Here is a 17153-nt window from a genome sequence, read left to right on the forward strand (position 1 = left end):
GCATCCACGCTGAACTAGTGAGGGTCGCTGACTCGCTCATAGACGTCTATGAGCGAGTCAGCGACCCTCTCTACAATCACCGCTCTTCTGTTGAAGAGGGAACTTGCACAAGAAGCAAATTCATATGGCTCAAGCTATTAAAAATGAAAGGAAAAGGAAAAAGTAATTAGAGAAGTGATAATGCCCCAAATATAATAATATATAATAAGCATCATTTAAATGTTACATTACTCAGTGGCTGACAAACATAAAATGATCACTTGTTTTATTTTGTCAGGTCTATACTCTTCCTACAGGGATTTAGAACAGGTTTAGTGACTTTACTGTGAGTTTAACAAACATTACGTAAATTCTAACATCACTTTATTGTTTTAAACAGTTTTCTCTGTCATCAGTTGTATTTATAGCTTGTGACTTTCTCTACCTTTATCTTTTTTTAATTGATCATACAGTGACACGTTCTGTTGTAGCTACCCAACAGTGAGTTTATTATACTTTTTATAAAGTTGAATATGATTGGGACTGGGTGTCTGAGCATTTTGTCTTGAAGCTCTCCATATGATGAGGAGAGTGGGTGGAATATTCACACACACACACACACACACACACACACACACACACACACACACACACACACACACACAGAGATGTCTTCTGCTCATGTGATTGTGGTGACTCTTAAATGACATGGTGCTCTTTGGATGCTTTTATATAGGCCTTAGTGGTCCCCTAATACTGTATCTGAAGTCTCTTTTATATAGGCCTTAGTGGTCCCCTAATACTGTATCTGAAGTCTCTTTTATATAGACCTTAGTGGTCCCCTAATACTGTATCTGAAGTCTCTTTTATATAGACCTTAGTGGTCCCCTAATACTGTATCTGAAGTCTCTTTCTCTAAATTCAGCCTTGGTGCAGAATTACAGCCACTAGAGCCAGTCCCACAATGAGCTTTCCTTAGGATGTACCATTTCTGTGTCTGTAGGGGGGGGGGAAGGTGGAGGATGGGGATGTGGCCTTGACCAACTGCCACTTTGCTCATTTGAAAGCCATGATGTCTCTCTCATGGGTGGGCCAATTTCTCTGGGCGGGCAAAGCAGAGAAAGGAGAGGTAACCTTGCTCCTTATGACATCATAAGGTGCTCTACATCACAGGGGTAATGTGCTGGCCATGTGCAACAGAAGGGGAGTCTGACCTGGAATACCTGAGACCACAAACTCATGTGAAGAGGGGGTGAAGGCAGATTATGAAAGGGCTGGGGGCATCCTCGTACTCCAACTGTGTGGATAGAGCCACATTATTCATCCACTCATTGAGGCAGGGGCAACCATCTATCCTACCACTCATCCATCCATTCATCTATCCGTCTATCCCTTCATCCATCATCCATTCACTCTTGCCATGTCCGTATTGACTGGTGGTGCTGCACTGGGACAAGGATCGATGGTTTGACTTTGGCCATCTGGTGTCTCTGGACCAAACAGCACATTTGACTGCGAGGTGTCATCATATGGACAGTCAGGTTGTGTAACAGGCTTCAGGTAATCTGAAGGCGGATAGAGGGTCTCTGCATATTAGAAAGTACAATTCACTCCATCACATGAAGCCAGAGCTCAGTTACCGCTAAAGCTGTCAGAGGTCCTACAGGTGTCAGAGCCTCAGGATGGACGATGACGGATGGAGTCGAATTAGATAATGATGTTTGTCAGGCAAGAGATGGGAAAAGACAGTGCTTGCTATTGATTGAACACACACACACACACACACACACACACAAAGCTGTCAAACAGCTCTCTGTCTGAGTTACCATGATGCAACTTTATTGATTCCTCAAGCTTTAGCTGGGATGTGTGTGTGTGTGTGTGTGTGTGTGTGTGTGTGTGTGTGTGTGTGTGTGTGTGTGTGTGTGTGTGTGTGCTCATCTCCTCTATTTTTTTTTATCCTTCTATTTTCTTTTTTTGTCTAAACCAATATCTCAGGCTCCTGTTTGTATCTCCAGAACTGACGCTATTGCTGGGGTGGCCTCACATTTCATTTATAATCTATAGTTTATAATTGGTAGCCTCACAACCCCACCTTTCACCCAATGTCAGCGGTGATCCGCTCCAGCCCTCCGTGACCCTCTAAAGCATACATAGTCAATAGGCACTCCGGTCTGAATTCGGAAATACTGTTTAATTTTGACCTTGAAAAAAATGTTTAGCTAAGAGAAAACAGTTTATGTTATTTGTAGGAGATGTGATTGCTTGAGAATCCAGCAGAACAGTGCAAGCATGTTGGTCGCACTGTTGATCAGTCTGCACAATAATTATACAGGAGATTATACAGGCATAGGTCCTTTATGTTGTCAACTCTGTCTACCCCTCTGTCAGGTGGTGCTCCCTACCTTCATCCTGGAGAAGCGCTCCCTACTGGAGATGTACGCCAACTTCATGGCTCATCCCGACATGTTCCTCTCCATCACCTCCGGCTGCACGCCAGAGGAGCGCATTGTTCGCTTTGTGGAGTACTACCTGACAGCCTTCCATGAGGGCCGCAAGGGTGCTGTGGCCAAGAAGCCCTACAACCCAATCCTGGGTGAGCACTTCCACTGTTCCTGGTACGTGCCTCGGGACCGTGTCCGACCTCTCAGGAATACCAACTGTCCTGGTCCCAACTCAGCCCCCACAGCCACTCCCGGGTCTCCACAGAGAGGGACGGATGGTAGCAGCAGAAGAAACTCCGACTGCTATCGCGTTCAGTTTGTGGCTGAGCAGGTGTCCCACCACCCACCTGTGTCAGGCTTTTACTGTGAGTGCAAGGAGAAGAGGATGTGTGTCAACACTCATGTCTGGACCAAGAGCAAGTTCATGGGCATGTCTGTTGGAGTGTCCATGGTCGGGGAAGGTAAGACAACATGTCGCCTCTTCTAAAAATCAGTGGGTGCTTGCTTTCCACAGCATTGCTCTTACAGCAAAGACTTGCACAAGGAACATGGTTTCACTGTGATATTTTCCTGACCTTAAAAATCTGTTTTTCCATTGGTTGATATTGCCGTGCCCTGCGCAGTGCACATGGCACAAAAATGTAAGTAGAGGCCAACATGGGAGCGAATACAAATCACATCTGGCAAAGTGAAGTTGTGGTGTTCTGGGGAAATTTGAAAAGTTTTGAGACCGTTTTCAGCTCATTGGAATGTTTGACAGAAATCCTCAGCAAATTCATAATAAAGTCAGATGAAATAAATAAATGCCAGTACCAAACACCAGTAGACATATTTTGATCATTATTCAAATAATGTGGTTTTAAAAACAATAACAAGAATACAAAAAATGTCAGAGCAGCCTGTAGTTAGATCGATCATGGGTGATTGTTACGGCCATCTGACATCCGCAGCTGTTTGTAGACCGTAGGAGAGCCTTCTCCTTCAGCTGATTAAATCCCAGCAGCACTCATATGTGTGTTCCATCTGCAGCCTCTAATTGGAAACATGTTAGCCCAAAACAGAGTGCCATTGTGCATGTTTATATGCTGTGGTTACCTCGATTACATCTTACACAACATGCACCAGGCTGCTGTGAAACAACCACACGGACATCCATCATCGGACTTCTCGTGTTAATGTCAGAGACGGTTTAGAAAACTGAGCCGCCCCAGCTCAGAGTAACTTCCTGTCTCTGTGTCCCGAGGGTTTGTCCACGTCCAAGTCTCTTTAGGAGACTAGCAGCAGGTCCTGAGTGGATTGATTCCAACGGGAGAAGTAAACGTGAACACAGATTATGAGCGATTCTTTCGCCCCATAGTCACCAAAGTAAATATTGGCGCCATTCTTCACGAGCCACATATCTCCAGAACATTCTGACACTAAAATTCAATTTACAGAGAGAACATTTACTTTGTTCGCAACCTGTTTCTGTCTCAGGAACAAACTCTCACGAGATCTGACAACATAGATAAGCTAACGTTTGTGAACGCTCTAACAAAACAAATTTTCCTAATGCTAAATATGTCTTTTAGCAGTGCAAATACCTAATGTAAGCAAAAGAAAATACTAATAAATTATACAAATATAACTTTTCATCCATCCACACAATGTTCACTACACTTTCAAACGAGGCCACGCCCATTTAGGAGACAGGAAGTGTGTACCGTTTCATATCATCTCTTATCATTGATCTTTGTTAATGTGTAGGACAGCATCAGGGTCAGAAATGGGGACATCCTAAAGATGTATTGGACGCCCAAAGTTCAGAGTGACAAATCATCCATACATCACTGAATTGCATGAATCAATGGTTTCCACCAATCCTCTTTTTGAAAAATAGTGTTGTAATGTGCTGGCTTGAGCCTCACATTATAAGTGTGTGTGTGTGTGTGTGTGTGTGTGTGTGTGTGTGTGTGTGTGTGTGTAAGAGAGAGAGAGAGAGAGAGAGAGAGAGAGAGAAAGTGGCCCATTGTGGTAGCTGTGGGCCAGTGAAGGCTGTAATTAGGTCAACAGTAAACATTCCTCTCTCCACTCTTCAATCACTCCTGACTCACTTCCCTGAGCTACTGTGACAAACAAAACTGGCCCAAACTCTTTTTTACTGAGTGATGGACGAATTTGAAATGCATGTCCCACTACTCACTTTCCCTCCGTGGCTGAAAAAGACTAGAACACATTTCTAAGGTGCCACACACCTGTGTTACCCCCCCCCTCTGAAATAGCCACGTGTTAAATAAAAGCCCAGGTGGCACAAAGGCAATGCTATGATATGAACATGAATGTTTTGTGATGCGAAAATTAAGCTACCCAGTTTCCTTAATGTAAACACTTTATTCATGACACATCCACATGGATTCATCTGGGTCAGCTCCCTGTGGCAGGAGCATGTGGCTCTTTGTTTCACATACTCACTCACACACAGACACACACACATATATACTCACACATACTGACATACACACACACATACACACGCATGCATGCACACAATCAAGTAAACACATATGGTGAAAAAAACACAACAACGAGAGAAAAAAAAACACAACAACACACACAGGAACAGAGTAGCGATATTCCATATGTGTGAGCTGAGCCCATGGCAGCCGACAGGGCACAGGACAGCTGTCTGTTATATAAGCAGCAGCGGCCGGACGGGAGCTCAGCTGGGGCAGACTAAATCAGAGCAGAAGCTGAAATCAAATCCTACATTGCAATGTTAGAGTGGAGTTTCAGCTACATTGATATTGGCTTTCTCAGAATGCAATGTTGGTAACAGGAACTCAGCAAGGTATCCAGCTTACAGTGGGGGTCGCCATAGTCAGACGGGTTCACCATGAATGTCTGTATCAAACTGAATGGCCATCCATCCATGGGTTATTTTAATCTGGGCCAAAGTGGTGGACAACGCCATCCAAAAATGCCGGAAGCTTCTCCAAGAAGTCTGGTTGCTGTGTAGACGATGTTGGCATGACAAGAGACACAGCAGCACAGATCAGCAGCCAGAGGCAGGTGGTGGCTTTTACAGCTGGCTTTATGTTAGTGGAGATATTGAAAGTTCACTGTGTCCTCTAATGCTGCCACTTTTGATTTGCAACACAATGATCAAAAGAATCTACATAATACATGCTGAATTCATCCTACTGCGTTCTGAATGATATAAATGCTACTTTGGCTAGAAATAGATGTCATGTCATTGAACTGGCTGATTTGTGAGTTATACCTGACCAGTGTGATGTTTGCAGAAGTGTGTGGGGTTACTTTGTAGCCTTTCCTTGCCTCATTTCAATGAACCTCCCACATGTGCATGAATTGCACTGGGCTAGGCTGGGTCAGGCTGGGCTGGGCTCTGCTGGACTGGGTCAGGCTGGGCTGGGTCAGGCTGGGCTGGGCTCTGCTGTGTCAGGCTGAGCAAGCACGGGGCACACGAATCAATATTAGATGAAATAACGTGACCATTTCGCGAACTGCCGTGAGACTGGGTTGAAATACCACACAGACGAGGTCACAAGGTCACGAACATGGTGGAAAGTAACTTCTTCTTCTTCTACTTCACCACATTTCAGTGTAATATTGTACATTTTACTCCACTACAATTATTTAACAGTTATACTTTGAGATTCACATGGTCTGTGAATGTATTTTTTTTTTTTGTTTACATCTTAACGTTTTTCCAAAAAAATACCACAGTAATCCTGCAATAAGCATCCTCACGTTTTCCTCCGTGCTGTCTCTCCCAGGTGTGCTGTATTTGTTGGAGCATGATGAGGAGTATGTGTTTACGCTGCCCTGTGCCTACGCCCGCTCCATCCTAACCGTGCCATGGGTGGAACTTGGGGGAAAGGTCACCATCAACTGTGCCAAGAGTGGGTACTCTGCCACTGTCACTTTCCACACCAAACCCTTCTATGGAGGAAAAGTGCACAGGTAAGCAGAGAGAGACAATATCTCTGTGTTGGCTCTATTTTCCTAAAACAGCACTGAAAAACACCAAAATGCTGTGCCAAAATGAGCACCCAACCCACACTCTCTCCTCCCACCTCAGCTCAAACATATTAGTTTCGAGCCAGGAAATTACATGTGCAGGCGCAAAGAAATAGATTGGAACCCAAAGGAAATTGTATAAAAACTAAAAACTTGCTGGCTTTGTGTCTGCAGGAAACTAGAGCCTGTGTGTCTGATCATATCTGCATAAAGTCAGATGTAATTAGTACTCCAGAATGATTGTTTTTGTATTGCAATGTTATTGTATTTGCAATAAGTGTCTTTATGTTGTCAAATTGGTGAATGTATTTATTAATGTGCTTGGATTTTATTTATTAAAGATTCAGTAACAGATGATTACGGGTCATTAGCTGAGAAGGGGGGTGGCTGGTAGAGGAGATGGGGGGTGCAGAGGCTTCCTGTCAGTAGCAGTGCTGATCTTGTCATGGTAAACATAGTTGTGACAGCTGTTATGCTGGAGGTTAAGCATGATAGAAGAGAAAGTGCTGAGTGTGAGAACTTTAAGAAGGACGGAAGAAGAACAGTAAAGAAGAAATGTTCCGACTCATCCAATTGGATAACGAAGAGGTTGACAGAATGTGGTCCAACGGTGCAGACGTGTTTAATGTTAAATGGTAAGCAGATGTTTGTATCAGCATCAACAAAGCAGACCTGGTCAACAGTAACTAACAATAGCAGAGATTTTGACCTGAGCAGTCGCTGGGATTCCACTGTATTGAAAGGAGGAATGGTGGATAGATATCCCTGTTTCTGCTGCATCGATTTTTATCCTTTTTAAAACAAAAACTGTCCATTGTGAGTCTGATGATGTTATAGGAGTGGATTATTGTTTTAAACCTTGTGTTGTCTTCCTGTCCCCCCGGGTTAACCCTTATTTAGATGGGTTTTGTTCTGCGCTTTTTTCACTACCACCGGATTCACCACTAACATCAACTTATTACCACTAGTCTTACACTTCTTTTGTTTTTAAATTCATGGTCAATAAACCTCATTTATTTTAAATTATATCTCACTTCTGAGTAAAAAAAAAGCTGACATTATGAATTATTTCGACAAATAGTTACAATTGTGGATAATCACAGGCTGTCAACGTTTAGTAAGGATACTGTCTAGAAACCATTGATTGTTTTTTTCAAATGCTATATTTATTTAATAAAACACCCAAAAATCAATAAAAGTAGTGAATTGATCATTCATTTTACTTGCGAAGAGCGTTGTATGGAACCATCCGTGTTATCTTTGGGCAATTAGTTTGAAAGAAAACCGTATTTCTGATGTAGAAACTTTGCACAGTTTTGCACTTACTGTAGGCTACAAGGGCTTACGGTTCCCTCTGCTGACATAATAAGATTGATCTTCTTTTCTGAAATGGCTTTGAGCCCCCAACAGGGTAGCTCACATTGACAAAACACCTGCCAGCGTCTTGCCGATGTCTGTACTGTACGTGATCGTTGTGTGTTGCAGCACATTCATACAAATGTCAAATGCGGCCCATAATAATGGGATGTTGTGTAACCCTAGATGGTTTTGTTTGTCATTGCTGAAGAAGTGTTTGGTGATTTGTTCCAGAGTAACAGCAGAGGTACAAAACAACCAAACAGGAAACATCGTGTGTAAGGCCCAGGGGGAGTGGAACGGGGTGCTGGAGTTCACCTACAGCAACGGGGAAAGCAAGGTGATCGATACGGCCAAGCAGCCAATCATCAAGAAGAAGATCCAGCCTCTAGAGAAGCAGGGCCCGTACGAGTCACGGTGAGGCTTGGTGTTTCTGTTTATTAACATTGTCTTTTAGCTAAACAGAATTTAATGAAAAAAAGGAGACTCACTTACACTAAACTCATATCATAAACTCAACTGCTTTCAGTGCATCCACTTTATTTCCTTTAATATATTCAGCTGTTCCTCCAGCATCAAAGACTCAACATGTTAAAGTGAAAATGTTTTAACGTCATAAAAGTCATTATGAGATATAAATGATGGCAGGAAATGTAGTTTCCAACCTCAGATAGTGTAATAAATAGCAGATATAGAAGTCTGGATGTTTTATAGGACAGATTCAAATGATATGAGTTCACTGAGCCTCTTAGTAACACAGTAGCTCTGCCAGGAAATACACTGATCCACTTCAGAGTGATATGAAGCAATTTGACGTAGGTCTGAGATTCAGCAAACAGCAGACACATGCACACATACAGTAGATATCAAATGCTGCCCCTTTTCTTCCTCCAGAGAAAGTGCCCTTTTTCTGGATGTCTGTTTTTTTATATATTAAATAACCTATATATTCCTGTCAAACAAGTATATGTATTGAATAAAAAAAAATTAAATATCAGGTTGGAGATGAGACTTAAAGTTCTGATGCCCTCCCGCCCTTCCTCCCTGTCACTCTCTCTCTCTCTCTCTCTTCCTCTGTCTCCCTGTCTTAGCACCAAATTAACTAAATAGCAGCAACAGCCTTTTTCAGTTTATGAAGTTTGTGAAGATTTGTTGATTTTGAATCATATTTATTCCAATAACACCAAAATAATTAAAATGATTGATTTCCATGTGCAAAATGAACTAATTCTTAGTGAAACAATGTCCCTCTCCTTGGTGCAGGCACTTATTCTAAATATATACTTCAAACTAGTAGCATAGAAAACACTGTGGCACAGATTCCTTTGCTGAGAAACCTAGTGAATACGGTGAATATGGTCTCTGTGTGGGTCAGTAAATGTGTAAGTGTGAGTAGATTAAAATAAATTAGTAAGGATGTCAGAGTTGTGTATATATATTTAACGTTTTGTTTAATCTAAAAAAAAAAATAATAATTATTTAATTATTTATTATATATATTTGTCTGTGCATGTCCTGGCAAAGAGTACATACTGACAGAGGGTATATATATATATATATACACAGTATATATAAATATACAGTAAACATATATATATATATATATATATATATATATATATATATATATATATATATATATATATGGTACAGCAGTGGTTCTCAAACTTTTTCGGTCATTCCCCACTTTGGACAAGGGGGAATTTTCAAGCCCCACCTGCCCCCATCGCCCCAACACAATGCTAATGAAATACGCAACAAGCTTAAAATGTTCCAATTTATTTAAGTAACAAGTAGTATCAGTAGCCTATAGTAACATGTTGTATCTAAATACAAACTAACTATCTAGGCTACATCAAATAACAGCAAGTTCAAAAATAAAGAAAATAAAAGTGCAGCTGTGTCAAAATTTGTATCAAGTTCAAAAATAGAAAAGAAATAAATGTGCCACTTTGCAATCCGTTAAAAAAAGAAAAGAAGAGAAATCCGAATCTCTGCCCTGAGCTCAAAGACGCGCGACAGCACTTTTCCCCGGGAGAGCCACCTTGCTTCACTGTGAAACAGCACAGATGTGTGATCAGCTCCCATTTCCTCACGAAGTGCGGAGAACAGTCGCACTTTCAGGGGTCGGGTTTTGATAAAATTTACCACGCTCACAACTTCTGTCAAAACCTCATTTAGTTCAGGGCTGAGCTGCCTTGACGCGAGCGCTTCCCTGTGAATGACAGTGCGTCCAGTGCGCATCTGGCGCAACGCTCTTTATTAGTGCCTGCAGCCCGTTTCCTGACCCTGCCATGGTCTGTGCGCCATCAGAGCAAAAGCCCACACAGTTTTCCCATTTAAGGCCGTGTTCTTTGAGGTAGGCTAACTGTCCATGATCTTAAACAGCTCATCAGCTGTGGCTCTATTTTTTATGTAGGCCTATTTGCAAAACAGCAAATCCTCGCACAGTGACTCGCCATTCACAAAGCGGACGTACGAGATGAACAAGCTGTCAGTAGCTTCGTCCACTTGTAATGCAAAACGACTGTCTTTTAATTTTTCTATGAGTTGTTCCTCAAGATCACTTGAAATGTTGCATATACGTCTCGCAACTGTGTCGTTGGACAGGGGGGCAGCTTTTAATTTTGCTGCGCTTGTCTCGTCAAGCATAACTGACACCATGTCTAGAGCAGCGGGGAGAATGAGCTGCTCTGCAATTGTGTTTGTGTGTTTTTTGCATTGTGCAATTCTGTATGCCACTCTATATGAAGCCATCTGTGCTTTACTGTTTACTGATGCAGCTTTTACCATGCCAGTCTCCTGTTAACGGTATTCTGCCAGATTTCTTTGAAAGAAATCAAGTGGCTTATTGACGTGACCGGGGTGTGTGGTCTTGATAAAGGGGTGGGGGTGGGGAGGGGAATTTCTGTTACACTTGGTGTCGCCCCCGGGGGTGATCGGTCTAATAAGCGGCAACACACATCTCTAAGGACGGTTTGCTCTCACACGCGCTGCATTTATAGTCACACACACACGCACGCACACACACACACACACACACACACACACACACACACACGCAGTCACTCTCTAGTCTAGTGCGCAGTCTTGCTCCAGATTTCGGGAGATTGGATCTCATTTGCGGGCGTCAAGGAGCCGCTATCAATATGCCTCCCGGAACTTCCGGGACAGTTGGGATGTCTGGATAAAAATATAAAAGGCATAAAAAGGAAAATATCCTCCCGTTTGGCGCGCCCCACCTGTCACGTCTCTATTCCCCACCAGTGGGGCACGCCCCACACTTTGAGAAGCGCTGTGGTACAGCATATATGAGTGTCACTATACAAATTGTCAGGACAGTGCCGCATCGCTCTCCAAGGTGCTGAACATATATATGTTAGGAACACAGGGAGTTATTGGCTGAGAGTATACGTAGTATGTATATATATATATATATATATATATATATATATATATATATATATATATACACATAAATGGCCTAACAGAAGGGAGGAGCGGGTTCAGCACCATGGAGAGCGCTGCAGCGCTGTCCTGACAATTTGTATAGTGACATAAGTAAAGACACTCATATATACCTAATGTTCATAGTGACACACATTTTTTTAAATATGTTCTTACTGATTAGGTATTACTGAAGCTGTTTTCTAGCGAGCTAGTTAACCGTTGCACTGACTGTGAGGTAGATGATACTGTTTTGAGGTGAGGACCAGCCCTATTACAGACGTGCTAATATTGTGAAATACTTTTGTTGTGGGCCAGCTGTGTTCATATGGGCTCTGCCTCGAAAAAAAGTTCACCATGTGGTAGTTGATTGCATCAAGTGTAGCTTGCTAATTACGCGGTGGCTGCTCCAATCCGATTTAAGTCCCTGGTACTTGCCTACTGTGCTGTCTTTTTTTGTTTCTTTTGTTTTTTGTATGTACTGTGTGACATATAAATGATGTTGGGTGGTATCTTCCATGGTTGAATGTACTTCTATTGCATGGATGTCATGTAATGTAGTTAATATGATCAACTATATTTTCTAATTACATGTTAATTAGTTTCCAATGATACTTGTTTTCCTTGTAGTCCACTTCATTTCCAGCCGACATATCTTGCAGCTCTGCCTGGTGCATTATCAGTTTGCTGAGGGCAGCTCGGAGAAAACTGAAGCTGTTCTCAGCTGTTTCTCTCTTCACGCTTGACTAGTTCTGTGTTTCCTGTGTCCAGGCGTCTTTGGCAGCATGTAACAGCGTCGCTGAAGGCAGGAAACATGGACGTGGCCACAGAACACAAACACTGCCTGGAAGAGAGGCAGCGCAGCGAGGGTAAACAGAGAGCGGCAACCAAAACACCCTGGAAACCCAAATACTTTATTAAAGAGGTGAGCAGGAGCACACACCGGTGACACCCACTGTCTGAGTGTCACCGGAAGTAACCACAAACAGGTTCTTTGTCACCAGAAGTTGGCAGGTTAATGTCATAATTTGCCTTTTTAGGAATTCAGTATTGAGTACAGCTAGTGTTTTTATAGGTATCAAGGCCAACCACCCTCTCTAAAAGGAAAATGCCAGTTTATTTCAACCTGGCATGTTTCCCATAAATCTGGCTATTGTGATTCTTTGGGGGGGTCGTGCTAACTTTGCACTTGTCAGCTCTGTTGTAGACTCGCACAAAACAAGATCAATCAGGTCAAGCTGCGTGAGTCTTGTACAGCTCTCCAAATAAACCTGATAAACCTGACAAAGTACACGTAGAAAGTGGTCCTGGGGTAACTGTCCGGCTGACCTAACCACCCGGCATATTCAATTCAATTCAAAGTACACATACATATACAATAAGTAGCCTACTGGTTAGCAACGCTTTTCTAAAATGTCTCCTTGCTAACCCCTTCCATGTTGTGTGTTCTTATTTGTTTAAAAAAAAAAATACATTTAAGAATATTCCTTACATTTCCATTTTTCCACCACCCCCACCATGTGTGTGTGTGTGTGTGTGTGTGTGTGTGTGTGTGTGTGTGTGTGTGTGTGTGCATTCGTGTGCATGTAGGGTGGAGGCTGGGTGTACCACAACCCTCTGTGGAAAGCTCACTGACCAGGAGGCTTGGAAGCAGCTGTCCACTCCCAGACAAAAAGTAGGGCGATGGAGGGCTGGCCGACAAAGATATGAGGAGAGAGAGAGAACGGAGAGAGAACAGAACGAGAGGTACCAAAGACTAGCAGAGGACGATGGACAAACTTCTAGTCCTGTCCAATCAGAAACACGTTGGTTCAGCAGTGAGGTGAGACTGATCAAACACGGGTTCAGCCACTTTAGAGATTACATTATTCAGACAGAATGGGACTTTTTTTCCGATCCAAACTAACCCCTGTAAACAGCTCCTGCCCCCTCTTACTGTTCAGTTGTTTGCACAATGTACTAAACAACCGTGTTGATCACAACAGTTTTGCACAAATCAATGTACAATATAGGGTAAAAGCATAATGTGTGTGTGTGTGTGTGTGTGTGTGTGTGTGTGTGTGTGTGTGTGTGTGTGTGTGTGTGTGTGTGTGTGTGTGTGTGTGTGTGTGTGTGTGTGTGTGTGTGGACTCCAGAGCGAGCAGGGCAGAATGTAGTCAGGGTAGTTGAAGCTGCAGCGCTCTGATCTTCTCTGTAATGGATCTCATGTAAACTTCACATGAGGGAGAAATGCTGTTTAAATTGAAGTCTTATTCATTAGGGGTATTGTACATACATTGATCAACTGTTCTTACATCTTATATAAAACCCTCCAATCAACCATTATGTTACTGTAGACAGCGGCTGGAAACTGGAACATTGACTACGCTGCAGTGTGATCCTGAAGTTAAAAAAAGGATCTAGCTTTAATGGGTCAGTTCACCCATGTTACTCACATCCCTCTGGTGGTATCTCTCCCCATGCAGGTAGTTTTGGTTTTCTTTGTCCAGTTTTTTATATATATGCCTCCACACAAATACAACAGAGGGGAATAGAGTTTAGTTTGTGCTGCTTGAGTTTAATTTGTGCTGCTTACAGAATAGAAAAAAAGCTTCTGACATGACACTCCCATTATTTTATTCAAATGTATTATTTGGATTTGGGAGAGCTAACTCAAACATGGTTCAAATAAAGATATAAGACAAGCTAGCCCATACAAGGGGCCTTGTAGTGTTACTGCTAAATGAAAAAGAGTGCCATCTTACAAAGTTAGCTCTGCTGCGTTAGCTGTAGCTTTAGCTGTCAGGTTTCCCTGTTGACTTTGAACTCTCTGCCCATACATGAGGGATTAAAGGACTTCATGTTCATTCATGTTTAAATGAAAATGTAATCTTTGCTTTTCAAGTTCGACGTTTTTTTTTTAGCTTGACAAACCTGCAATCCTCAGGCTCCTGCGACTAATGAGCCGCTCTACCTCTGACAAGATGTGTCAAACCAAACTCCATCGCCTCGAAGATCAGACATCCAATAATATTTCTTTAAAGCTGCAGCACAGCTAATGGTTGACATGTATGGGACCGCCTGTTGAGTGTCTGCCATTTGAACCGATGAGCACCATAGTGCACTTTGTAGATCTGTTTGTAGCAGCGTGCTGTGAACTAGTCTAGCTGTCCACTGGATTACATTAGGAGGGTTCTTATGGAGTACCACCCCAAAGTGGATTATTCGCGTACTTATTTTTCTGTGCATCTAAGTATGTAAAGTAGCTAAAACAACATAATAATCAGTAGTATTTTGATCTTCAGCATCTTTACTCTATTCTCAATCTTTGGAAGTCATATTCAACACACTGGACACCTTGTCCTCCATCTGACCATATAGTCAACAAAGCTATGCAACACTTGACTGTAGACAGTAGTCTCAGGGGGGTGGGGGTGGGAGGGGGGGGCGGGTATGGGACTGAACAATCTCTGTATTTGTTTTAAATAAAGATCTCTTATCAAATCAGGTGTCTCCTGGATTGCTTCTTAGTCTGTCTCACCAGATGTACAGTGCTGGGATTCAATTCAATTCAATGTTATTCACAGTGTCAGATCACAACAAGAGTTATCTCAGGACACTTTACAGATCTAGTGTAAATGGTAGAGTGTGGTCTAGACCACACTCTACCATTTACAGAGACCTAACAATTTCCCCCAGGAGCAAGCTTTTGGTGCGATATTGGAGAGGAACAACTTCCTTTCAACAGGCAGAAACCTCGGACAGAACCAGGCTCTTGGTGGGCGGCCACCTGCAGCTGCCGGTTGGGTTAGAGCCTGACATCAGGATGTCCCTCTGCTATCTCCACTATCTATTTAGCCGGGGCACCGCCGCTGCACCGGGGCTTAGCGCCGCCCATGACGGTTGTGATTGGTTTAATGAAATGCAAACAAGTCAGAGTGTCCTCCGTCCCCCCTGTCCCAGAATAGATAAGCGGGCTGGCAATGCCAGTCTAGGTGCTTCTTAATTGTCTTGGCTTACCAGTAAAAAGTATTATCAGCTAAATATAGTAATACTTATTAAATATATTCAAAGTTCTCAAAGTCCAGAATGAGCCCATTCATAGTGTTATAGTATTTATTTATATTATTATGTACATATTATTATTGATACATAGAAACCAAGCTGGTTGAGGTGGAACTACTGTGATGTTATTACTACTTTATACACAAAGTGTTCAGTAGGATCATCTATGACAATGCATCATATTAAGTATGTATGAAGTATGTTTTGTCTGTCAACTCTGAAGTTCCATAACTCATACCTAAAGCTCGTGGAGAAATATAGTGGAGTACATGTATAACGTTCAAGTACCTCCAGATTGGACATGAGTAAATGTCGATATAAGATGTAGATACAAGGTGTGATCTAAAGAGGTATATAAAGGTATGTATGTAAAAGATGGTGAACACAGCACATGTGTGTCGGTACAGCTGAAGACGTGTGGAACACCTTCACCTTATAATGGCACAAAGCACAATATCCCTGGAGCAGAGAAAAGGACGCAAGGCACAACATGAGCCGCAGTTCAGTGATGTGTGTCTGCTGCCATCTGCTGAGCAAAATGCAACAGCACCACTGGCAAGAAAGCAAAGTGATGACACTTAAAAACAAAGTCTTCAGTTAATTTACAAATCATTTAGGACAGGTAAGGAACACTCTGACGAAGATAATTCACCAAAAAAAAAGACAATGACATAACCACATGGTTGTTGTCCTCACAGACAGCAGACTCCTCTTCAGGCGCTGACGAAAAGTGGATGAAGAGCTTGGCTGTGATGGCTGATAGCCTCAGCATCCCAACATGCCGACAGGCACAGATGCAAGCTCCGTATGAACAGAGGAGAGGGATGAGAATGATCAAGGCTCTTGGTCCTCGGTGCAAAACCCAAAAACATCTCAGAAAATGAACAGAAAGGAAAGCCTAACTACATTTCACAAAATCCAACAGAAAACCCAACATCCAGGCTTGGCCCAGATATGCCAGGTCACGTACATTTCAAGACACCGGATGTCATAAAGAAAAATCCTGATTGGATGTCCTGGTCCAGGGTACTGTGTTGATGATAGTAATGTGTCATTGTGTAATGTGTTATATACATATATGATGAGTCTTAGTGATGTTAGAACAGGACAGGAAGACGGCAAGACTGTTGAAATCGCTCAAACATCAACAGACAATAAATCAATACATTAGATAAGGTGACAATGTCTCACCAGATATTCAGCTGATATTAAATTAATTGTTTTACTATCAGCCACAAGAAATTCAACCAATCCCATAATTCCTGAAGCTGAGCCAACAAGAGGAGACAAATATTAAAACGATGAGTTATTTGTGGAAGCAGGTAAAGCCTCCTGCTCGCTGACACACACACACACACACAGAGAGAGAGAAACAGATAAAGTTCCTGATAAACTCGGCTGCCAGAGAGTTCTGCCTTTACACGCAGCAGATTTGCTTTATGCACGAGGAAGTAGGCTTTACAGTATGTGTCATGTTTGTACTGCATGCTTGTTGATGCTGTGGTGCTAGTTGATTGTGATAGAAAAAAATAAAGCCATGACACAGCTTCTATAACAGGTCTGTTGTCTTCTGCATACTTATATGACAAAGCATAGGAAGTGCCCTGAAAGGTGACTCAAGGGTTGTAATAGCCTTGTTGTAATATTGGGGTTTAATTCCTGTAATCGGATACAGATGAGGCACAAACAGGTGGATTATGATGGGTAAAGACATCTCAGTCATAGCACTGTAAACATTGTATACAATAATCAGGTTATATTAGGGACATATTTTCTCAATAATACTGGGGTAAAAACCAAGTAATACCTTCCCATGCTGTGATGTCTCACCTGGAGACACAGATGGCAGTTTTGGTGTAATAA

At 42.4% G+C, this 17153-nt stretch overlaps 1 protein-coding gene across 1 annotated transcript in view; it reads left to right on the forward strand.

Moving 5' to 3' along the window:
* Positions 1-13976, forward strand: part of LOC116066626 (oxysterol-binding protein-related protein 10-like) — a 65994-nt gene extending 52018 nt beyond the window's left edge. Inside the window, exons 8-12 of the mRNA XM_031322814.2 lie at positions 2371-2884; positions 6200-6386; positions 8034-8216; positions 12018-12171; positions 12837-13976. Of these exons, the coding sequence (XP_031178674.1) occupies positions 2371-2884; positions 6200-6386; positions 8034-8216; positions 12018-12171; positions 12837-12881 (1083 nt within the window). The 3' untranslated portion in view covers positions 12882-13976. The remainder of the gene's footprint in view (positions 1-2370; positions 2885-6199; positions 6387-8033; positions 8217-12017; positions 12172-12836) is intronic.
* The last annotated feature ends 3177 nt before the right edge of the window (positions 13977-17153 follow it).

Source organism: Sander lucioperca, chromosome 10 (genome assembly GCF_008315115.2).
Source record: "Sander lucioperca isolate FBNREF2018 chromosome 10, SLUC_FBN_1.2, whole genome shotgun sequence".
In the NCBI taxonomy this organism is placed as follows: Eukaryota; Metazoa; Chordata; class Actinopteri; order Perciformes; family Percidae; genus Sander; species Sander lucioperca.